General features: G+C 44.7%; 1 protein-coding gene across 9 annotated transcripts; it reads left to right on the forward strand.

Annotated features, from left to right (window-relative positions):
* The first annotated feature begins 497 nt into the window (after positions 1-497).
* On the forward strand, positions 498-21,753 carry GOLGA2 (golgin A2). 9 transcript variants are annotated; one of them, XM_049832204.1, is made up of 28 exons: positions 498-626; positions 1,944-2,066; positions 2,452-2,532; positions 5,991-6,125; positions 6,729-6,772; positions 6,879-6,942; positions 7,411-7,470; positions 7,946-8,026; positions 9,790-9,828; positions 10,340-10,402; positions 10,640-10,733; positions 11,391-11,497; positions 12,042-12,100; positions 12,384-12,525; positions 13,689-13,778; positions 13,962-14,069; positions 14,169-14,256; positions 14,758-15,104; positions 15,891-16,004; positions 16,294-16,518; positions 16,807-16,906; positions 16,994-17,082; positions 17,704-17,857; positions 18,000-18,067; positions 18,641-18,743; positions 19,001-19,107; positions 19,300-19,468; positions 19,575-21,752. In XM_049832204.1, exons 1-28 carry the CDS (start codon positions 579-581, stop codon positions 19,823-19,825), a joined length of 3,153 nt encoding a protein of 1,050 aa, XP_049688161.1. In that variant the 5' UTR covers positions 498-578; the 3' UTR covers positions 19,826-21,752. The 9 variants fall into 9 exon arrangements, 8 of the variants coding, with proteins under 8 accessions (XP_049688161.1, XP_049688155.1, XP_049688156.1 ...); XM_049832198.1 differs by having other exon boundaries at positions 518-626; positions 11,361-11,497; XM_049832199.1 differs by having other exon boundaries at positions 548-626; positions 11,361-11,497; positions 14,761-15,104; positions 19,575-21,753.
* Positions 21,754-23,307: the final 1,554 nt, after the last annotated feature.

Below are 23,307 nucleotides of genomic sequence, written 5' to 3' on the forward strand. Positions count from 1 at the left end.
CGCTGCTGTTGCCACACTCAGAAGGTCAAAGGACTTGGGAATGGGATCACAAGCCAGCAAAACCCATTTGGGAATGGGATCACAAGCCAGCAAAACCCAACCGCCTGCGCTAACCGTGATTTCAAAGGCAGAGCCCGGACATCAAAGCGACGCACACAAAATAGAAAGCTATGCAGATTTGTAGGACGTGCCCTACAAAGGACGGGGGAAGCCTGCCCAGCTCCCCGGGCCGGTTTTAGCCGTGCATTTGAGTCAATACAGGAACGCGGGGCAGCGCAGGCTGTCCCACAGGAGGAGGAGGGAAGCGGGGCAGGGTATCCCACACACAGGAGGAGGGGAGCGGGGCAGGGTGTCCCCCAGGAGGAGGCGGCGGGGGGGGGGGGGGCAGTGCCGGTCGCAGGGGCGGCCCCGGAGGGGAGCGGCGGTGAGGGGAGCGGCCGTTGGGCTCGGTGGGGGCCGGGCCGCCCCGGCGGGACCGCAGGCCGGGCCGGGCCGGGCCGGGCCGGGGCGGGGCGGAGCCTGGCGGCCGCCTCCGCCGCTCCCCGCCGCGGCTGACGTGGCCCGGGAGCGGGGCGGACATGGCGGACGGCAGCAGGCAGAGCAGGCTGGCGGCGGCCAAGAAGAAGGTGAGGGGCCGGTGGGAGACGGGACGGGCAGGGCAGGGCAGGCGGCCGCTGCTGGGTTCCACGGGCCCCCCGCGGATCGGAGCCGCGGGGCCGGGCCCGAGGTGGGCCGAGCCCGGCCTCCTCCCCCGAGGGGCGCAGGCCAGGCCCGCTCGCCGCCGCCGCCCCGCTCGCTCCGGGTCGGGCTGCGGTGGGGGCCGCCGGGAGCCCCCGTGGGTCCGGCGCTGCAGCCGAGCCTTCCCGGCTGGCGGCCGCCCCCAGCCCAGGGAAGGTGGTCGGGGAGAGGCCGGGCCTGGGCTGCTGCGGTGCTGTGCTGTCTGCCTGGCTTGGTTTGTTGATCTTCCCTTCCCCCTACCCCTCACCCCCCCTTTTTTTTCCCTTCCCCCCCCCCCCCCCCCCCTAATTTTTCCCCCGGGGCGGCTCGGCCTCGTCCGTCCCGGCGGGATGCGCCTCCGCGTCAAAGTCATACTAATGGGAAAGTGTCCTGGAGCAGTTCAGGCTTCCATTTTGAAATCCTCCGAATAATGGGATCCTTCTTACTTAATTATTTCCTCACCTTGACTCCGACCGGCGGCCGCAGCCATGCTCTGCCCGCCCGGTGTCTGGCGCAGGGAGGGGACACGGGGGTGTTTTGTCTGAAACGGCGTGGCGGGGGGCTAGTGGAAGGGGGTCATTTACATAACTGCTTGGGACTCGCTTGGTTTGGGGCTAAGGAGTTCAGTAACATACACAAAAACGCTGGAAAGCCTAGCAGGATTCAAGTTACAGCTTATCAGACTAGCTTTTCCTGGGCGAGGTGGATATGATTTAAAAATCAGTTGTAGATTGCTTCTCCTCATATTTTAGACTTATTACAGTAGCTGTATTAATGTGTTATCTGCAGGGATTGTAATTTTCCTTCTTAAAATCTTTCATAGAGTGGAAGATCTTACTATCAGGCACTGCCTTTTCATTTTGCATTCAGGATTAATTACCCCTTACTAATTTTTCCTTATTGCTTTCAGTTATAACCCTAAAAAAACCCCAAAATATTTCTTTTAATCTCCTTTTAGTTGCAGTATGGAGTACCACATTGTTTTCTAAGAACATCATTAGCTGTATACAAAAGTTGAACGTTTACAACTCTGAGCCTCTTGTCATAAACCCATCACAGCAGTTCTTACTTTACGCTTCTCTGGACTTGTTTTGATTCCCCCACCCCCACAGGGACACTTGATCTGTCTTTTTTACCCCGTGGAGGTTTTCTTTTTTTTTTTTTTTTGACATTATGCTCATAGAAGGCATATTCTGTTTGGACTTCAGATTATGCTTTTTTCACAGCTGAAGGAATATCAGCAGAAGAATAACCCTGGAGCAACTGCAGGAACTAAGAAAAAACGCAAAACTAAAGAAGGCAGTAGACCCGAGACTCCCACCAATGATGACCGGCAGCCTCCAGAGAACGTGAGTGTCTCATTCCTTCTTCCAAATCATTTGCCACCTCCTTGTTCTTTGGTTTCCCGAACAACATGATAGAGCCGGGAAAGGGTTATGCTGGTGTAATAGATGAACAGTGTAGACGCCTGTATCGGCAGCGTATGAAGTACGCTACAATAGTTAGCAACTACCTCTACGGGAAGGTGCACGCTAGAGTCTGGATATGTGCCGAAGTGGTGGCTGATCATACAATGCTGTCGTGCAACCCTGGGTGTGTCCAGAGCTGCTGTTTTGAGGTGCATGCTCCTAACAAGCTGGAGGATGCTGGTTTCTTTGGCTACCTTTGATTGACGTTTTCTCTCTGTCCTTTTCTGAGCCGTTTCTCTTTCCCCTTTTCTTTCGCCTCCTTTAGATTCAGAACATTCTGAAGGTGCTGGTGTCAGACCTTAACCGCTCCAATGGGGTAGCCATACCCTCATTGGACAAGAGGAAGGTGAGGCAGTGCTCGTGTCCCTCGCAGTGACTCACTCTCCCTACTGCATGCTTCGGGTTCTGTTTACACTGACCTTGATTTTTCGGATGGAGCCTTGCCCTGACATATCCACTGACAGTTGCTTGAGTTTTGTTGCTGTTTTTATTAACATGGAGCTATTTGTTACCATGCATTTCCATTGCTCGTAAGTGCTCGTTTCCTTCTGGTTTGTGTCAAACTTAACGTGAAAAAGTGAACCTTGTCAAAAACACTTCCTTGAGACAGCTGAGCTTTGAGGAAAACCAGGAATTTGAGGTGAGGCAATAAAAACTAACCTAACCACTGAGGAAAACTGCACTCAGAAGAAGTAGTGTTTCTGTGGTCTGTATTTCTCCAGTTCTGCACATCATTGCTTTATTTCCTAGAGCCTCGTTTCTGAAGGGCATGTTTCTGCTCATCTCCAGGCAAGCAGCTGCCCTGAGTAAGCTGTATAGTTATTCCAGCCAACCCGTTTTATGACAGGCGATGAAACTTGCGCAGGTGATGTACAGTCTGGCAAGCACCGTGGGTTTAAATATGTTTAGGCAGGAAGTCAGATACTTCAAGTCAAGCATTTACAGGCTTTAGCGTCTTTATGTTCCTAAGCTTCTGAAGAGGAGAGGGCAGGAAATATGCCAATAAGCAAGAGAAATGTGTTCAGGAGCAAACATAAACAGCCTTTTTTGAAAATCTATTTTCAGTCAGTCACTTTATTTAAATAGGGCTCAAATTGTGACAGTAACACAGGGAAGTCAAATTTTGTAGCCCAGAATTCTCTTCCTGTTTTGTTTTACCAAAGCTATGCTTTTTATTTTCACTTGCATCATTTTGGTAGCTTATTTCCCTACCATTGTTTCAGTTTAGTTGTCATAAAGTAACTCATTATTATATTGACTGCATATCCATGTGTCTGCAGCAATATAACTATAGTAATCAGTAGGGGTACCAGATAGATGCAGTGAAACCTGCAAGGTGGAATGGAGGTTCACTCTGAATTGCCTTTGTATCCCTTTTTTCCTTTTTTTGTGTGATAATACAGCAGCTGTTCTGTACACACAGAGTGAACAGCAGAAGGTTCCTCTGACTGCATCTTTTATGTGTAGTTGCGTATCAGTTCAACTTGAGTAACGTGAAGACCTATTGCCAGCTTTCAGGGTCCTGGATATGCCTGTCTAGCATCAGAAAGCATGTATCTTGATTGAAGTTTCACTCTTGACATGGGGACTATTTTCAGTTAATACTTGTAAGCTCAGTTTAAGGTAGATCTCAGAGAAAGAGACTTGGTTCACATTGGAGGGTAAGGTGAAGATGGGTGGTCCAGTGCTGTTGCCGAGATGGCATTTGGTCTTGCAATGAAGGCCTACCTGTGTCTACAGTATTAGTCCTGTTCTGAAAATGGAGAATATATTACTTCTATTCATACTTGTTTACCTGCCCTCCTCCCTCCCCCCTTTTCTTTCCCTCTCTGTTTCCTTAGCATGGAGAGATACATTTTGATCTGATTGGCTGTTATGGAATTTGTGGATTATTCTGTCTGGGGTTTTAGGAATAATTTGAAAACTAATTTTTAATTGCAATATGTAATGAAAGAAAGATTTCTCTTTCCAGTTGCCGTCTTGTAAAAATCCTGAGTCAGGAAAATGCTGTTCAGAAACTCACTTGGCGCTAATAGGGCAGAAAAGCTGATCGTTAGCATCTGAGCTATTGCTGCCATTGGTGTCTTAATGTGAGGCAGACCCCTCCCATCTCACCCACTTCAGCTTTCTTGGCTGTGAAACACAGAAAACCCAGCAAAATAGGAGCCTTTGTGTGAAAGCAAATGGATCCTACTATATGCTAAGATGAGCAGAATTACTGACTTTTTATTCTACATTATTAGAACCTCATAATGCATAATTTCCAGATCAGTGTCTTGCTCCTAACTGTTTCCAACAAATTCAGCTGTTCAAGTAGTGTTGTGGTTTTTTTGTTTGTTTGTTTTTTAAAAATTTATTTCAAAACTGCTTATTGTCAAGGAAGAAGGAAGGGGTTCTTGTGGTTAAGGCATGTTACTGGTTTTGCATCTTGAAGCATTAAGCAAAAAGAATGTCCTGATCAGAAGAAATTAAGGAAACGTTTTTGAGATATGCTTGGGAAGGTATTCCTCCTGTCCATCTGATGTTCTGTATTGATGAGTGTCTGAACCAATAAAGGTGAAGTAATCTGTAACTGGAAGAAGTAAGGGAAATCCTGACCTTCCTGTAAGCATCTAACATACATTGCTCCTTCAGAGCACAAGTATGTCTCCTGCTTAAAAAGAGATTGACAAAATTCTATTTGTTTTCCTCTGCAGTCTTCCAGTTTACTGCTTTCATTAAATCTGTCTTCACTGTTACTGTATTCTTCCTGCTGCTTGATTCATGAGTGAAGTGCTGAGCAGGTAAACAGGGAATGCCAAGAGAGAGATTTCTTGTTTCCTGTGAAGTGCCAAGAAGGAAGTGACTGAAGTAAGAGGGAGCTCTTTCAGATAGAATAGCAGAGAGCTGCAATACATTGGTGGGGTTGAATGTTGACAGATGATCTCATTTGCCTCATAGTGTTGTTAAATGCTGACTTACTGGAGCTGGATGATGAAATAAAACAAATTTCCATAAAATGCTAGAACACTGCTCTGGGCCTTTATGGCTTTCTGATGCTGTACAAGATAGATGAAATTGTGCAGTTCACTCTGGCTTGGTAGAGGTGTCATCAGATGCTATTCATCCTCCCACGGAGACTGGATGAGAACTTGTATTGCTCTCCAGAAATATTGTTTTGGCCCTTCTCTTTTCTATTTAGATTCTTCTAGTCATGGGATTCATAGCTCCATCAGGGCCACAGGCACCTGCTCCCAGCCATGCTGAGTTTGGCCTGTTGATGAATGTCCTCTTTGTAAACTTGTGGTTCATGGCATGCCACAAATTTCACTGAGTTTTAGACAGAGCATTTGAGTTTGACTAACCCAGTTTTCAAGTAGTCACTAACCTGTTCTTTTCCATCTTAATTTGCATACAGTGATCAGTGTTTTCCCCAGACACATCTTGAAGGTAGTGCTTTTCAGAGTGACTACCATCTGTCTTTGCCCTCGGTTGCTTTTTGGCAAATCTTTTGCAGTAAATCTAGTGTGTGAACTTAGAGTTGGGTGATGTTATTGCCCCATGTTAAAGAAGCAAGTTCGATTATGGGACATGGGTTCGTCAGACTGGGACTGAGAGGGCACAGGTCTGGGACTGTTTTTATGTGGGTTGATGCAGCCACTTGTTTGCTCTGGGGAGAACACAGATTCCTTTCCACGTGTTTCTAAATGATTGATTGTTTACATCTGTCTAGTTTTCACAGGCAGATCACGAGGTGATGTGTTCATGTGTGTTTTCATTCATTTTGCATGAAGGCTGTAATTCCTGTGATGTGTTTTGTGACAGGCATACTTTGACAGTGATGTTGCCACTCGTAATGCTGAACAGCTTGCTACCGATGTCCCTGTGCTATCTAACAGCAACAGTCTACCTAGTTGTGGTTCTGTTCTGCCTGCTCCCGGGAGCATGCAGCTGACACAGGTTTGTGAATTATCATGAATATTGCCATTGAATCACTGAATACTGGTTAGCGATACCACTTTTTTTTTTTTTTGAGAAAGATAATCTTCATAAATATGACATGACTAGTTCAGATTTTCTCCTATTAAAAATACACCACTCTCCCATCTAGTCATCATCTGTCTGTGAGAGCAGGGAGAGTACTAGTGTGTATATGCCCCCATGTCTTCCAAAGCTGTTTTCCTTCCCCTTCTCTCCTGCTTCATTAGCAAAGAGTACCCCTAATAAGAAAGAGGGTCTCCAGTCACTGTTTCCATTCACTACTTAAAGATTCAGTTGAAGTTTTTTCTAGCAAAGTGTTGATACTGATGAATAGTAACAGCAAACATAAAGCCTCTAACACTTAAGTTTTTCCATTCCAAGAAACCCAGGCTCACACCACTCAGAAATTACATGTAAGCGAGGACTGAGTTGGTGGTTTTAAGTTCATCTTTCTTTGGGAAGCAGTAATTACAGGTGCCGTGGAACCTGAGCCCAGATGCAATCAAGTCTTAGTGACACATTCACAAATGTGACTCCCATCTTCTTTTACAGGCTTGTAAGTTTTTGTGTTTCAATCCACAGATTCATGAACCTGAGGATCATAAAAATGCTTTGGATGAGAACAGGTGGGTGTCTGTATGTGTTTATCAAACAGCTTTGCAACAGGATCCCAACAAATTAAGGCAGTTCTCTGGGAGAAATTATCATTGCAAGGTCTTTCTTTGTTTCCAGGTCTTTCTCGTCAACAGAAAGTCTCCGCCAGTTGTCTGAACAACTCAATGGCCTGGTTTCTCAGGTACGGCCTTGTTTTGATCCATTTGTCCTATTAATTCTCTTGATGTTTGATGTGGAGCTTTAGGCAATCAGTTGAAGAAAACACCCTTCAATCTCAGAGGTGTCTGCAGTCATCCTACTAAAGCATATGATATTTAAGCATTGAGAGGCAAAAAACCCTGTTTTAGGAATGTAAAATTTCAGCAGTAGGAAGAAAAGCAGAGTGGGATGAATGAACAGCATGTATTCATGGAAAGACGTATTCTTCATTTAGTGGAAAACAATCTGAAGTCAGTCTGCATAATTCACATCAGCTTGTCACAGGGGTAGTCTGCATCTATCTTTAGCCAGAAAAGTATGTTTTCTGTGCCTGTGTGTGGTAATTTGAAGTGAAAGGTGCTATAAGAAGTACTACTGTGATAGTCAGTTCTTAATAGTGATTTGTTGCCTTGGGAAATAAAACTGACTTACTTGACTGATTTACTTCTAGTCTACGTCGTATGTGAATGGGGAAAGTGCTGTTTCTTCCACAAATATTAAGGAAATGGAAGTAAGTTGTTCTCAGTCTATCTTCTTTTTTTTTTTTTTTTCTTTCTTATTTGCTGTTGATCACTTACTGGGACTCTGTGGTTACAGCAGTGTTAATGAGGCCTAACTGAACACACAGTTCACATCGCTGTCTAGTGTTGTCTTGTGCTGTAATTGGGTAGCTGTGATCAACAGTAGGAGGCAGGTATTGGAGGTGTTTCCAGTTTGGGGACTGGGGATAATCTGGCTTCCATGCAACTGCAGTTCTTATTTCTGATTCACTGTTATATCAAAATGAAGCCTTGGCAGAAATGGATAAAATATATTGACATCCCAGCTGCTTTTATTGAAACCGTAGATATTGTTTTGTTTGGAGAATCTGATTATATCATACTGTGATAATGATTTATTTTTCTGTCCTTTTTAATTATTGCTTTTTTCCTCCCCTCCTCCTCTTCTGCTCCTTCCTTTTTCTCCTGTCTGCATGTGCCCATCAGACACGTTACCAGGAGCTGGCAGTAGCCCTGGATTCCAGCAATCTAACTAACAAACAGCTCGTTACAAAGATAGAGGAATTGGTAAGAAACAATCCAACCAACCAGTTTGACATTGTCTTTGCTGCTCCTCCATGCTCTCTGGGTGTCTGCAAGGTTATGGGTTCTCTCATAGTGCCACAAGGAAGGCTGCTTACACAGCACTTTGTAAGGAACAAAATGGGCTGTATGGAAAGCCTGTTAAGAGGATCAAAATCTAAGGCCACTTGTGAATGTATTGGTTCATCTGAGAACAAGAAATTAGTTTTGTTGTTTCCATTTAAGTATGCTCTGTTGATGTCATCATGCTTTCCCTGGATGATAAGCATCCTGATAAAACAGCTATGTCTGGTCTTGGTCTGTATCCTTGAAATACAGAATTCTGGTGCTGGCAGCAGTGTGAAAACCTGTTTCTGCAGGTGTGATGCTGTTCTAAATGTATCAGCAGAGTGGGAGCAGTAGGTCTAAGAGAGAGCCCGGGGCTGGTTTCTGATCATATCCTCAGCTTCTCTTGGCACGATGAATGAACTGCTTTGTCCTGTGGCCTGCATGGATTCCTGCTGCTGCTTTTCAGCCTTCAGGTTTAACACTGCAAGAAATGCAGCTAATTGGACTTGTTTCAGTCTGAAAAGAGCCTTTCTTGTGTGAAATACTTTTGCCCATTTTGTTTCTCTCTAGAGCTACACTTTTCCCAAAGTTCAGCATTTCCCAGTGTACCCCATGACCCCTCTTCTTGTTTTATTTTTGGTTTTGGGTTATTTTTGTTCCATTCTGTTTGTCTTTTAGCTGGGCTGCAGAGGTACCTGGTATAGTGCATTGCCCACCCAAGATTCTTCTTGTTTGGCTGCTTTTCTGTTTGCCTGGAACTATGTAGGGCCTTCGCTCTATTTGTGGTCTTGTCTTTGCTTTTCCTGGTTATGCTGTGCACTCGCATTGCTAGAATCAAAACCTCTAACTCATCACCCTTCCATCTGTAGTCATGTTTCAAAATGCATTGAAGTCATAGTAGTAAAGAAACAGCTTGGCCAATGTTCATTCTTTGAGAAAGGGAAAAAGTACTAATTAATGTAGTTACTTATGAGGCATCTGTGAGAAAACTGCCAGGGCGATAACAACTGCAAAAGGCAAACACAGCAACACAGTTTTTGTGGCGGCTGCCACTCTTGCCTCCTTCACTTCATATCTAAAGATGTACTATGTACAGTCAACAAATCTTCAAATACTTCACCCGTAAGATTGAAACTGGCTAGGACGCAATTACCCCTTTTCTTTGCGTTTGGCTTCAGCTCTCTCATACCACCTTTTGCAAAAGTCTGCTGACATAAGTGCAGCTCTACATGACTTAAAGGCCAGTTGTTAAGTGGGATAAAGGTCTAACGTCTCAGTTAAAGGAAAAGACTATGGTTTTTGTTTGGTGTTTTTGATTATTTTTTTTTCGTAAAAGCATTTTTGGTGATTATCCTAGTACACCAGGATTACTACAATTAATTCCATAGATGTGGGATGCAAGTTTAATTGAAGTTGGTGGATGCTCAGATATAAATATACAGGAGTTTCAGCAGTGGTATTGGAGGACAACTGTGGTAATGTACTGAATGAAAAACATATCTGGCATATAAAGTATATTAGTGAAGGAAGCCCCAAATCTATTATTTTTAATAGCTAAAATGAACTTCCTAGTCTTCTAAAGAAGGATAATGGAAGTTTGCATTAATTGAGCATGTATCCTACTTCATTAAAGTGAAAATGTGTTTCAGCAGTATGAGAGTATTTTCTCTTAATATTGGCACATCAATTTTCTTCCGTAGAAACAGCAGAACCAGGAAGCAGTGAATCAGCTGGAGAAGGTAAAGCGTGTCCTATTTTTGGGTAGATACAGAAATAACTATCTGTTTTCTCTGAGGAGTAGAAAGCATAGTGGACTGTGGCACAGGCATATGTGATCTTGTCTTATGTTAGATTGAGTTTCATTTGTAGCATAAGGCTGAATATTTTGACTTCATGAGTTAGGCCTGGCAGGTAGCATTCTTATTTTGACAAAAGCTAGTATTTAAATGCTCAAGTATTGGAGGAGTGCAGTGGAGGCAGGAAATTACAGTTTAAGTCCTTGCTAGTAGCTTGCATTCCAAACACTGCCACATTTATGCTAGCAGGGATCGCGCTATGCTGTCATTACCATTGTAGGATGGACAAATAATGAAGTAGTTCAAATAATGGACTGAAGCATGTCTTTAAAAATACTGGTATTTAGATGCTGGAAGTACTACCAATGAATTACTGCTTTTTCAGTTTGACATAAAACAACAAGGGTTAACTATTTACATTTTTGTGCTGAATAGGCATCATTTGTTTATGCAGGAAAAGAAGGAGTTTGAACAGAAATTTTCTAAAGAGCAAGCAGCACTGAGGGAACAGCTACAGGTAAGGCAGAGCCTCCATTACAGTAGTAGCACCTGGCTTCTGCTGTTTTCTGGATTACTGACCACTCTGTCCTGGAAGCCATGAGTCCGTTCCTTCAGGAAAACTAGGAGGGTCAGTCAGCCAGACTGTACTTAACTGCAAGAGCTCTTTACCTTTACTGAATGATCCTTTTGAGGTAACAGTGATGTTGCAGTTACAAGCAAAGTTTAGTGCTGAGCTGATTTTCCTTTCCCAAAGGTTCATATCCAGACTATTGGAATTCTAGTTTCTGAGAAGTCTGAGTTGCAGACAGCCCTTGGACATACTCAGCAAGCTGCACGGCAGAAATCAGGTAATTGACTGAGCACTCCAGCTCAAGCTGTTGGTTAAACTGTGGATTTCAAGTCACAGGCATGATAGTTGCTGGCAGCCAGCTCACAACACTCACTGACTCCTTAATGAGCAATACTTGGCACCGTCACTGCTTCTGTCATCATAGCTGCCCCCAAATGGGAGCATGTTGATCCCATGGCAGTTGAGGTTCTTTTGTGCATCACTAAAGCCTTGTCAGCCCTGTTTGGGCCTAGTGACTACCCCAGACTGTTCCTTTCTGACTGCCTTCTGATTCTTTTAGAACTTTGTTCCCTCTTCTCTGCCCTCCCTCCTACACAGCTGTCATGTTAATGTAGGTTTTGCCCGAGTCTTTCATTCTGAACTAAATATGATCAATTAATTCTATTAAACCCAAACCAAACAACATATTGTCTATTGTTCTGCAAAGGAAGTTTCATCATCTCCCTCTAAAAGCGAGGAAGGTAGTTACAGAGGACTTTACTGCCTAGAGTTGTTAGTGATTCACCTGTAGAGTCAGGAGTGGAACCAGGTCTACTGATTTACAAAGCTCTGTACTGCCTGAAGGGCTTGCTGACAAAGTAGAAAGTGCTGTTCAGCCAGTTCCAAAAAGCTCTTTGTGGTCTAGCCTCAACCGACTCTGCTCTGACTTGTTCAGGAGAAGCTGAAAACCTTGCTGCTCGTTTACATTCATCTCGCCAGAGGGTATCAGAGCTAGAACGTACTTTGTCCTCCATCTCCATGCAGCAAAAACAGTCAGAAAAGGTAAGAGTCTCCTCTGTTTATGCTTAACCAGCAGCTCTGCCTTTGGCTATTTGCTTGTCACTACACTACTGCAAAGTCTGTATTCCCTGCTTAGAGAAGAGGCAGAAATTAACCTTGTAAAGCCCTGTATTCTCCATGATCAAGGCAAACTTCCTTCAGGTTTTTGTGACCACTAATCATATGGTCCAGTTGGTGTCTTCAGATCTGGCACCTTACTTCATTAGTCTTGCCTGTTCCACACAACAGAAGCCTCGCTGAGACTTCATCCCAGGGAGGTCTCCATCAGACACTTCGGTTATTGATATTAATCCAGAAGTTCGCAGAAATAACCCCATGCTCAGTTAGCAGCATTGCATTTGAAAAGACTGAGCAGCAGACTTATTCCTGGCAAATTCAGGAGGTTCTAAGCAAACCTGTCCTGAGGATTTTGCCAAAGTTACGACCTTTTCCACTTTAGCTGATCTGCTAAAGATGAAGTATTTTTTAACATCTTATTTGTTTGGCTAAAGTCTGTAGATGAAACAATAATTTCCTTTTTCTCCAGCATAATAAAGAGTTAGTGAAGGAGCGAGACAACCTGAAACTGGAACTGTACAAACGAAGGTAAGTCCATTCTGCTTATTACGCAGTTTAACACTACCCTTCTTAGTATAGCCACAAAACATAGCAAGGGGCACGGACCACAGGTGGTGACTTGGGAGGTTCAATATTCAATGTAAAAACCAAACAACCAACCAAACAAAACTACCACAACAAAAAGTCACTAGATGTGACATTTCTGTGATTCTTGCTGCTCTGAGGAACAGGATCGTAAATTTATGACATGGACATCAGCAGACCCATAGTACATATAGTGGTGCCGCTTTATTTTTTTTGTTTGTTTCAGCAAAAGTAGCGAGGAAATAAAGCAGCAGAATTCAGAGCTGTCAGAGAAAGTTCACTCCCTGGTTTCCAAGAATTCAGCTATGAAGTTGGATATGGAGGATTTGCATAAGAAACTGGAAATGGCTGAACTGATGATTCAACAGGTAACCAATACTTCTGGGATGTGAAGGCAGATCACACTGATCATTTTGCTTCTGACAGTGGGGGCAAGACTTAACTCTTGTTTTTAAAGGAAGGCACAAAATCTCATCAAGACATCCTCTCAGTGAGGCCTCTGAGGAACATAAAGTCTCTATTCTAAGGAGTTGGAGCAGTAGATTGAAAGCCATTGTGACATTGGTCTGCTAAAAGAATGTTATACAAGATGAGGGGGTGACTGAACGTACCAAGTGTGAGAATGCAGTGACTTTTCCTGCTTGTGTCTGGTCAGCATTTTGGTTACTCAGTTGTTGTGCAGTCTTGTTAAGAAACCAGTTGAGCAGGGGTGGCGTTTGTACCCACCCTAGCAGAAGGTGGTGAATTTGACAAGGGCAACTTGAAGGTCAGCTGGGGAAAGGTAGGAGAAGCAGCCGGTTAGAGAGGGAATGCATGAAGCCAGCTGTTAGCAGTTCAGAGAGCAAGCCTGGTAGTAAGGTGAGCCTGTGAGGGAAGAAACTGCTCTATTTTTTCTTTTTATTTTTTCTTTTTTTTCTTCTTTTCTCTTTTTCCCCTTCCTCCCCCCTTTTTTCCCCATTTTCTTTTTTCTTTTTTTTCTTTCTTTTTCTCTTTTTTTTTTTTTTTTCCTTTTTCCAGACAGTGGCTTAAGTTACACTTGAATAAAGCCAACTGCTACTCTTCTGGGAAAAGTACCATGTGTCAACTGAACCAGCCTTGCTACTTAGTCCACTGACATGTTCCAGACATTGGCTTTAAATTCCTGACAAGTTTGACAGCTTTTAAGGTCATAGGCTTTTAAATCATCTGATCCTGGTGTATAATACAGACTCTGGAAATGCACGAAGTTTCTGAGCCAAATTGTTTGATTAAAGCCTATTTTCTTGATTAAAAAAAAATAGTAAATATAAAATTGGTAGGGAGGAGCTGCCCAGTTAAGCCTGTTTTATGGGGCTAAAATCCAAGCTTTTTTACTTTAATCCCCATTTTTTTGGTTTTTTTTTTCATTGAACTTCACTGTGAGTTGGAGTACTTTAAAGAATTATAGAAGGTTACAACATGGGCCATGTGGCAGGTTACTGTCAGGCTGAAGGCTACGCAGAAATTGAGCATTAATGTTGTTTTGCCATAACTTTTTGACTTTTGTTGGCAGTTCTCAAATCAGGCAGGGAGTCTGGATGCAAACCAGCAGTTGCAGATGGTACTGGAGGAGAAGGCGAGCCTGGAAACCCAGGTTGCTCAGGTAAGAGGTTGTACGAAATATGATCCAAATCTTGACATCTGTAGAGAAACTTTTGTGGCAGAATGCAGCCTGAGCTTTGCATTAACACTGGTTTCTTCAAGCTTTATCCCTTAAGCAGTCACTGCCAAATTTTTTCAACCAATATGATTTTCTTTGTATTTTATTTTATTTTATTTTGAACAGCTCTCAGAGTCACTTCACCAGCTCCAGGCAGAAAGAGATCAGTATGTAGAGAAACTGAAGGAGGAGCGGAGCATTTGGCAGCAGCGGGTACAGCAGCTCTCTGAGCAGGTAACATCAGGGGCAGTATCACAGCTGCTTTTGACAAACACAGGCAGGAGTAAATGCACCGTGAATACTGGTTTAACTTTCACTTGTGTGGCCTTGCAGGTCCACACAATGGCAGAGGAGAAGGAGAAACATATGGCCCAAATTCAGGAGCTGGAAGCCAATGTTACAGAGCTGTTGAACAAATCAGGTAGGGCTTCCACAGTGGGGCTTCACATTGCAGAGTACCAGCTGGTTAACTCTGTCCCTGCTGTGCAGGAACTTCTGCACATGAAGTGCAAGTAGGTCTGATGCTCTGAAGCTGCGAAGGCAGCTGAAAGCCTGGTGACCCTAAGAAACCTTTCATCCTAGCAAACAAGTGAACTACTTCAAATAATTGACCAGCAGGCTGCTTATGTCTTTAGTATCTGCCTGCCTGTACTGTCAGCCTCTCTGGCCCAGGAGTTTGGGAAAGCAGGATGCTCTTGCTAGGGCTGTGAGGGAGTTAGCAGCACATGGCAGGATGCTATGCTTGGATTTGGGGTAGTTCTCTTTTGTTCCTCTCAATGCCCTGCAGCAAGGATTGGATACTGTAGCTGGTGATACCTTCTGGGTCATATAGGTTGGGGTATGCTTTGCATATGTAATAGTGATGTGTATTACACAGACATCTAGCCCTTTGACTGAGCTGCTTTTGATTCCATTTCCTCAGCAGTTAAGCCCATGGATATTGAACCTTCCTCACCAGCAGGGCCCACAGCAGCTGAGCTGAGTCTGCAGGAAGAGATACAGCGGCTGCAGCAAGAGAAGGAGGAACTGCATGGGCAGTACCAGGCCCAGGTCCGGGACAACGAGCAGCTAAGCCACCTCAACCGGGAGCAGGAGGAGCGGCTGCTGGAGCTGGAGAAGGCTGTGCAGCGCTACAACGAGGAGTCTGTGGACAGACAGCAGATCCTGGAGGACATGCAGAGTGACAAGGCCACAATCAGTAGGGCACTGAGCCAGAATCGGGAGCTGAAGGAACAGCTGGCTGAGCTGCAGAATGGGTTTGTCAAACTGGTATGTCCTGCTATGCATCTTTTCCCACTGCTTCCCTCACTGCTGCAATCCTTTTGTAGCAGAGATGTAAAAAACGGGCAGAACCGTTATCCATCTCTTGCTCTGAGGCTATGGATTCTCTGTCTTCTCTGATACATACTGCCATGCCAGGAGGTTCCCTGTAATTCCTTACTTTTTCAGGTGCTCTGGCAGATGAAGCAGTATCTTTGTCCAGAGTAGTTTTCTTTTCCCTCTCATCCCCTGGCAGTCAGGCTGTTTCTTTCCCCGAGTATTTCTCCTGCCCTTTTACCCTTGAAGATACCTGTTTTCTGTTCCCTGCATCTGCCCATGAGGAAGAAGTTCTCAGCGGTCTTCTCTCCTGCTGTTGTCATTCTTATGTCCTGGAGCTGAATCCTTACTCTTGCTTGCTTCTTCCAATGTAACAGCTTCCCCTTTGGGGCCCTGGCAAACTGGCACATGGTCTAGCTGCTGATTTTTCTTTAGTCCTTTCTGAACTTCTGGGCTGTGTTTGGGATATTCATACCACCCATCTGCTTTGGAGCTGACAAGCTGTGTGATGTGCCAGGCCTCTTCTTGGCGCTGTCCCAGCACTGATTCCCCTGGCTCCTTCCTTGCTCTTCTCCCATCTTCTGAACCTTTTTTAAAGTTATTTGCTGCTGTGAACAGTCATTTTATTGTCCTTAGTTACACGGCATCCTGTTGTATTGGGAATGAACATGGTCTATTGAGAGTACACATTTATGTGGGTTGGCACAATTTCCTTATAAAGGGGTATTTGTCTTGCAGACAAATGAAAACATGGAGGTGACAAGTGCCCTACAGTCAGAGCAACATGTAAAGAAGGAGTTGGCCAAGAAGCTTGGGCAGCTGCAGGAGAACCTGGGGGAGCTCAAAGAGACGGTAAGCAACAGCTGGTGGGATGGCAGGGCAGGTACGTAGCAGTTTACGCAAACTGCTGGCAACTTTCCAAACTTTGATGGAAGGATGGAAATTGGTATTGTAATGATCAAGCTGGGAGCCTTCCCTCATCGTCTGCTGTCTGATGTGGGGGACCAGCATGTGGGGGCAGATGGTGGCTGCCTGCCTACTTGGTGGCTTTGAGGCAATGTTGACAGTTTGGATCATGTCACATGGATCAGCTTTTCTAGCAGAAATGGTCTGATGTGATGGTTCAATCTCGTTATGTTAGCTGGAACTGAAAACACAGGAGGCTCGAGGTCTGCAGGAGCAGCGGGACCAGTACTACAGCCACTTACAACAGTACACCGTGGCATACCAGCAGCTGTCTGCTGAGAAGGAGGAATTGCACAAACAGTTCTTGCTTCAGACACAGCTTATGGATCGGCTACAGCATGAGGAGGTTCAGGGGAAGGTGACAGTGGAAATGCACCTGAAAGAGCTGCAGCAGACTAAGGTAACAGTAAAAAGGGGCAAGTGGAAAGATGGGAGGAAAAGTGCTTAACTACATTAAGTATTAATTAAGCAAAGGGTTGGACCAGATGATCTTCTACAGTCCCTTCCAACCTGGCCTGTTCTATGATTCTATGATTACATCCTGTGCAATACAGGTGAATGATACTTGTCTGGGGCAGAAGCACTGCTTTTTTGTGTGTGTGTGTGTGGTGTTACTGCCTGAAGATGTAGTGACTGTTTGCAGCCTGGCTTGTGCAAGTTTCAGTGATCTTGTGCTTCTCTTTTGCAGGAAAATCTGGAAGCTGTAGCTAAGGAAAACAAAGAGCTGCAGGCCCAGATCAGTCAGTTAGCAGCAGACCTGGATGGCAGGATTTTGCACCGGCTAGAGGGTGAGTAGCTGCAGCTGGTCTCTAGGGAGGAGGTAGAGCTGGGCTCTCTGGGGTATTACCTCCTTGTTCACCTTCCTCCTTTTACAGGAGATGGAGTTGAAAGTGAAGCAATGACTGAAGAAATCCAAAAATCTTCATTTGTGATCCCAGAGAAGTTTGAAAGCCATGAAGAAATGGTGAGTCTTAATGGGTGGAAATGCCTTTCGGTTTAGTTCTAAACAAATGTCTAGAAAAGCAGGCAGGTTAAATTGCAGACATGTTCCACTGGGTGCATGGAGAAGGCTGTTGATCAGCTGTGATCCCTACCAGCTGAGCTGCAGTAATGAGGGAAGTGTAACAGTTCCTTGTGCGTAACAGCAAAAAAATCAAGACTTCTGCAGCATCCTTGCAAGATATAAGCTGGAAGTCTGGCAGTGGCTTTAATTATGAAGACAACTCAGCTGGCAGAGTAGCTCTTTAATTATGATGATGAAGTTCTTTTTAGTTTGGAAGGCAATTTGGAAAGGATGTCGAATATCTGCTAGATTTTTCTGTAAGTACAGTCATAATTGGAAAATACTGCAATCAAACAGATACAATGGGAGCTAGTTTTTAACCTGCACTTTTGTACTGCTTGGGAATGAGAAAAGATGCAGTAGTCACTGCCTGATTTAGTTCCAGGGTGGTCACTTAGTACTTTGGTTTCATACCCATAAATAAAATGGGGTGCACTGTTGCTCTCTTTGTCCTGAGATGCACCATGGATTGTGCTTCACACAGGAGAAGCACTAATGTGCATACTCTGGAATTCTTCTTAGGTCACGTTCTTGACATCTGCCATGTCCCAAGTGGAGGAGGAGCGAGAAGACATGAGGCAGCAGCTAGCTGCTCAGAAACAGCAGTGCAGAAGCCTCCTGCAGCAAATAGCAGCTCTCAGGCAGGAGCAGCAACATAACATCACGCTGGGTGGAGGTAAAAATGTGGTGTAGTTTGGGGACAGCCTGAATATGGAGGCATGCCTCGGCCAGCTGTACTGGCCTCTGAAACAGACCCACAGGTTGTGTGAGTGCATCAGGCCCAAGGAGGAACTGTAAATTACACATGTCACTTCCAGGTTCCACTATGGATACTGTTCCAGTGGAGGTTCACGAGGCTTTGAAAACTGCTATGGAGAAACTACAGGTAAGCAAAGGATCTCATCTTCTTTCAGCCCTGCTACACTGCTCAGCTAGACTTTGATCCAGTGTCAGACTCTTAAAGCACACAGACAAACTGTAGGGCAGTAAGTAGCAGATGTTCCATAATACTAAGCTGCTTCCTAAAAAGGTCATCACTGCTTGTCTCAGCACAGGAAAGCTTGCAGCAGTAACTCCCACCCCCAGAGACTGTGAGGGTAAGGGCCTAACACTGACCTGTGGTCTTTCTCTAAAGAAACAGCTGAAAAACAGACAATATTTTCACCCTGCTGGGATGAAGCAGGTGGTGTGCAGTCTTGGAGCCCAGCATGACCAGAGGTGTGCTGTCCCAGCAATGAGGAGGTTAAAAGGCACTTTTATTCATGCAGAGATACTTTTTTACACCTTCTCTAGCTCTCTCCATTCTGTTCCCTTTTTGCATCAAATCGGTGACAGGTTGCAAAGGCCTCAAGATTTGTTCCCTAGGCTCAGAACAGTGTGAATGGAGGGTGTTGTCTTTAACATAGGTATTCTTTGTACGTGAGCAGTTCAGACGATTGATAACAATTGTTGTGTTCAGTCCCGTTTCACAGACCTTATGCGTGAGAAAGCTGACCTGAAGGAGCGGCTAGAAGAGTTAGAACATCGCTGCATACAGCTGTCCGGGGAGACGGACACTATTGGTATGTTTAGGCAACACCAGTACAAGCTAAAATGTGCTCAATGCATTATTTGGGGAACAGAAGGTCCCCAACAGCTTTTGGAGCTGGAGCCCTCCAACTACCAAGCAGTTCACGTCTCCTACTGCTGCCTAACTAGGCTAGATCTCTGATCCAGGGTTGGATTTGCTGGGTCCTCATGCCACATATTCTATACTCATGGTAAGACTTGTACCCCAATCTTGCTAACGCTTACTCCTTATGCTTCTCTTGTATTCCAGGGGAGTATATTGCATTATACCAGAGTCAAAGGGCTATCCTCAAACAGCGACACCAGGAGAAAGAGGAGTATATCAGCAGATTAGCTCAGGATAAGGAAGAGATGAAGGCAAGGAATCTTTTCTGTAGTACTACTTCCAGGCAGGGCAGGCCTGGGGAGCACTTGCACAGTCCAAACCCTCACATGTTCTTCAGCTAGCTTTAACTTTGAAATTGCTGATTTCGTGACAGAGGCAGGACTGTAAACTGTAGTGCAGTGTTTGTGCACATGTTTCATAGGCTTTCCTTTACTTTGGTGCAGATGAAACTATTGGAACTACAGGATTTAGTGATGCGTCTGGTCAGGGAAAGAAATGAATGGTACAGCAAATATGTAGCAGCAGCTCAAAACCCAGAACTGTTAGCAAGCCAGAATGAAAGTGTACTTCCAGTGGAGAGGCGCATTGAACTGAACGCTACTGATGGAGAAGGTAAGCTGCAGCCAGGATAAGTTCTGTAACTTAGAATAACCCAAGGTCTCACTGTTGTGCGTGGATGTGAAGAGTTACGTGCCTGCCTTGTCTGTGTTCCTTACAGGGTTACGGGAAGTGAATTTATCAGATGAAGCAGAACAAGAGGCTGCTGTTCTTCATCAATCTGGTTTCTCCCCTATTGACAGTAAAGCTGCTCAGCCAAGCCAAGAGGACCCCACAGCAAAGCAAATAATGCAGCTTCTCAGAGAAATCCAGAACCCTCAAGAGAGGCTGGGCTCCCTGCTGGAAAACCCCTGCATTCCCTTCTTCTACCGTGCTGATGAGAACGATGAGGTCAAAATCATGGTAGTTTAAGTGGCGCTAAATCTTATTTACAGCAATTTTCTATGAGCCTGAAAGGACCTAACTGACCTGTATGTGCCCATACCTCTGCTCAGTGCCCTTGATCAGAACAGATTCTTAAAAGACATCAGGAAAGAGGGATTGCATCAGGTGAACTTGAGCATCAGACCTCATCTTCCCTTTCTCTTTCTTCTGTTACTTGGCGTGCTTGGAGTACAGGCAGACTCAAACTAATCCTGGGAGGCAGCTGGTGCTGGCATTTCACCTGGGCCGGGTGCATGGGATTCCAATGACTGCAGGCAAAATGACTTAATCCCTTACCCCAGCCTCTGCTGCCAGCAGCCAGCTTCACAGCAGTGACCGAGCAGCAGTTCTGAACCATCGCTCATGACTGTCATCAGCCTAGTTCCTTCCAGGGCTCCCAGAGTAACTAACTTATACTGGTAACAAATTCTTTGGACTCTCAACAGGTTTTGTTTCAGACTATGTATCTTAAACTTCCCACTTCCTTCTGCAGACTGCCTCTTCCAACTGTTATCTGAAACCAGCCTTGTCAGTCTTGAACATCCAAAAGATAGGGGCTCCTGGCTCACTGGGCAGCACTACAGACCCATTTATTCTCATGGCTAGGGGAAGGGACCGAGGGTTACCTTTGAGTCTTTTTGGTTACTTGACAAAGCTTTATGTGATTCTTGGGAGTGGGGTGGAAATGTAACTGCACTTTGAAGGATGATGTGTTTCACTTGTATGTGTCTGAAGGTTTTATTTATTTTAAAAAATGGGAGAAATAAGTAAAAGGAAACCACTTAATAAATGTGCTTTGTTTTGAATATCTGGACTCTAGGGCTTCTAGTTCTCCATCACTCAACTTCCTCATCTACCATGTTGGTAAGGAATGCATTAGATGGGTGGAAGCCCAAGATCCTTTGGCCCCTGTGTAAATTCCTGGGACACACATCAGCAACAGAGGTAGCACCTGGCACTGCCTTGAAGCTGTAGCCCTAATTCTAAGGAGAAAGCAAAACATGATGGGAGGAGACAGTCCCCTGCAGCAGCAGCAAAGCAAATCTCTTGGGGGTGTGCAAGTGGTGAAGTGAACTGCATGGGGCTATCCTGCAACTAAATTTGCCTTTCAGGCAAGAAGTGCCTGTCCTGAGGATGGTTGGTTTCAGCAATGGCATTTTAAGGAAACCTGCAGGGGAGGCTTAAGGGACCTGACCATCACAGATGCACAATCCAAACACACAAGCCTGGGCTAGTGCCTGCAGAAGCATGCACCACATCCCTGTTAACCTGCCACAAGACAAGATGCAAGCACAAGAATGCAGTTATCAGTTTTGGGGTTTGTCAACAACAAAGAGAGAGACCATTCATTTCTCCTGTGTGCAAGTTGGTCAGGCTTCACAGCAGCATGGTAGAGAGCGCTTTTCTTCTACTGCCAGAAGCAGATTAAGGGTGGGTTGGGTTTTATTTTTTCTTAAATGGTTCATCTTGATGTTTCCATATACAACTGGAAAAAGCGTACACAGAACAATTAGTGCTTTCCTGTGAACCCACTGGGGAAGTTGGAAGATCTTTTTTGAACTCCTTTTGTTTGTTGTCTGTTACTGGCACAACACAAGTGACATGGGCTCCCAAGCTCCTGGCTGCACAGGTCTGTGCACATAGTGCATCTGTGTAAAATGCTATATAATCCTTGAAGAGAAAGTGAGGCTTCTGCAGTGTTTATGCCTGCTCAGGCTGTTTGTAAATCTGTATCATAACTAATGGGGGCAGGGCTGTGATTTAATACAGAGCATTATTATAAATGGAATAAATATTTATTGGATGTGCTACTCTCATACTGTGAAGGAAACAAGACCAGTGAAGAAGGTCTGCAGTCTGTTGCAGAGGTGACTTAATCCTGTTACAAATTTTTTTTCTGAATAAATACATTCAGATGGGCAATGACTAGATGTGTTTCTTCTGCATAGATCACCTTGAAATTTGGCCAGAAAAAAAAGTGAAGAATGAATTCTTTAATAAAAACACCTGCCCTGGCATCAATGCCCTATTTCACTTAGCTTTCATGAATGTTTTCCTGTAGACAGACTACCAACACACCTGAGGCCTTTCTCTGGGCTAGCATTTCACATCCAGACCCAAGCTTCAGCTTCATCTTTTACCCTGTTCCCTTTATGGGTGTTTCCCTGACCCCACCTTTACTTGGAGTGAACTAAGAGCAGGAACTACTATACAGCTGACACACAATAGCTTTAAATTGGAGCAACTGAACCACCTATGCACCTCTGATACAAGGAAAAAGTGGAAAAATGCTTCTTAAAGGCCTTGGCACCAAACAACAGGAAACAGCTGTTGCACTGGAAAGAGGACACTTTTTCTTTGACAAGGCTGTACATCCGTGGACAGGAGTTCATCGTGCCCAGGCAGGGTAGCTGGTATTCTCATCTGAACGTATTTAACCTTTCACAGCCAGTAGACTAGAGGTTTCTGGTTTTGCAAAATAAGGCTCTAATATTTACTTGAATAAATAGATAGTTTTGCCTTCAAAAATATAATATTCTTTAAGAACAACCCTATATATAACACCAGGGATAGATGGAGCAGTTCCAGTGAGGAAAAAAAAAAATAGGACAGGGTAGGGCAAGCAATGGTTATTGTCTCAGCTGTGTAGAAGCTGAAGCTACAACCCATAAAAACATGCAAGACAGAGGTAGCTAGAACACACTAGAGATCTAGTCTATTCAACTCAACCCACACCAGTATCTACTATGAATAAAATCTTCAAGGAGATTTTCAGCTTACTGAAGCCTTACTAGGGGGATACCACAAGTACCACGGCCAGCTGTAGACAAGAGCACTCGGGGCTAAATCAGGCATCAGTATTGCAGTGACTTAAGTCAGCAAGCCCAGTGCTCCTGGTCTCTTCCTGCAGAAGTAGTGCTGCAGTCCCATTACGCAGCGGCTTAAGGAATCCATTGCAATCATTGGGATAACAGTGCTAAGTTCAGGAATTATGGAGAAACATGGTTGTCACTGTGAGAAGCAGCAACCATGATCCAAGACCCATAGCACTCTGTTTTGGCTTGGAGACAGTAGGAACAGGTTTACCCAGTTTATGCCAGGGGAGAAATCCCACTTCGGCTAGGAGCTGGCCAACTGTATTAGACTGTGGTCAAACTGCACTTCAGATATGGGACCAAAAAAACCACTGCTTGACAGAGAAACTACAACTCAATGCCCACTTGCTGTGTTCCACAAACAGCCTAGGCAAAAATACCTTTTTTAAGAACCAAGCAATTTTGTGTGCAAAACTCCCACCTTCTGTATGTCCAGTCACTGAAGCACTTCCATGCATTTTCCTTTACAACGGAGAAAGGGAGTTAACTTCCACATCTGACAAGCTGTTTCACTCTACTGCAGCTCCTGGACACCACTGTTGATGCAGATCTGTTCCACCTTCCCTATTAGTGATAGCACCTGCTTGCATGTAT

The sequence above is a fragment of the Accipiter gentilis genome, chromosome 29 (genome assembly GCF_929443795.1).
Source record: "Accipiter gentilis chromosome 29, bAccGen1.1, whole genome shotgun sequence".
Classification (NCBI taxonomy): domain Eukaryota; kingdom Metazoa; phylum Chordata; class Aves; order Accipitriformes; family Accipitridae; genus Astur; species Astur gentilis.

What these genes read in the sequence shown, in the direction of transcription:
- GOLGA2 (XM_049832198.1), top strand. Translation starts at nt 579, where the DNA reads ATGGCGGACGGCAGCAGGCAGAGCAGGCTGGCGGCGGCCAAGAAGAAG. An exon ending in CAGTGAATCAGCTGGAGAAG is followed by an intron (nt 9,829 to 10,339) that starts GTAAAGCGTGTC and finishes TTGTTTATGCAG; the next exon opens with GAAAAGAAGGAGTTTGAACA. An exon ending in AGGATAAGGAAGAGATGAAG is followed by an intron (nt 19,108 to 19,299) that starts GCAAGGAATCTT and finishes ACTTTGGTGCAG; the next exon opens with ATGAAACTATTGGAACTACA.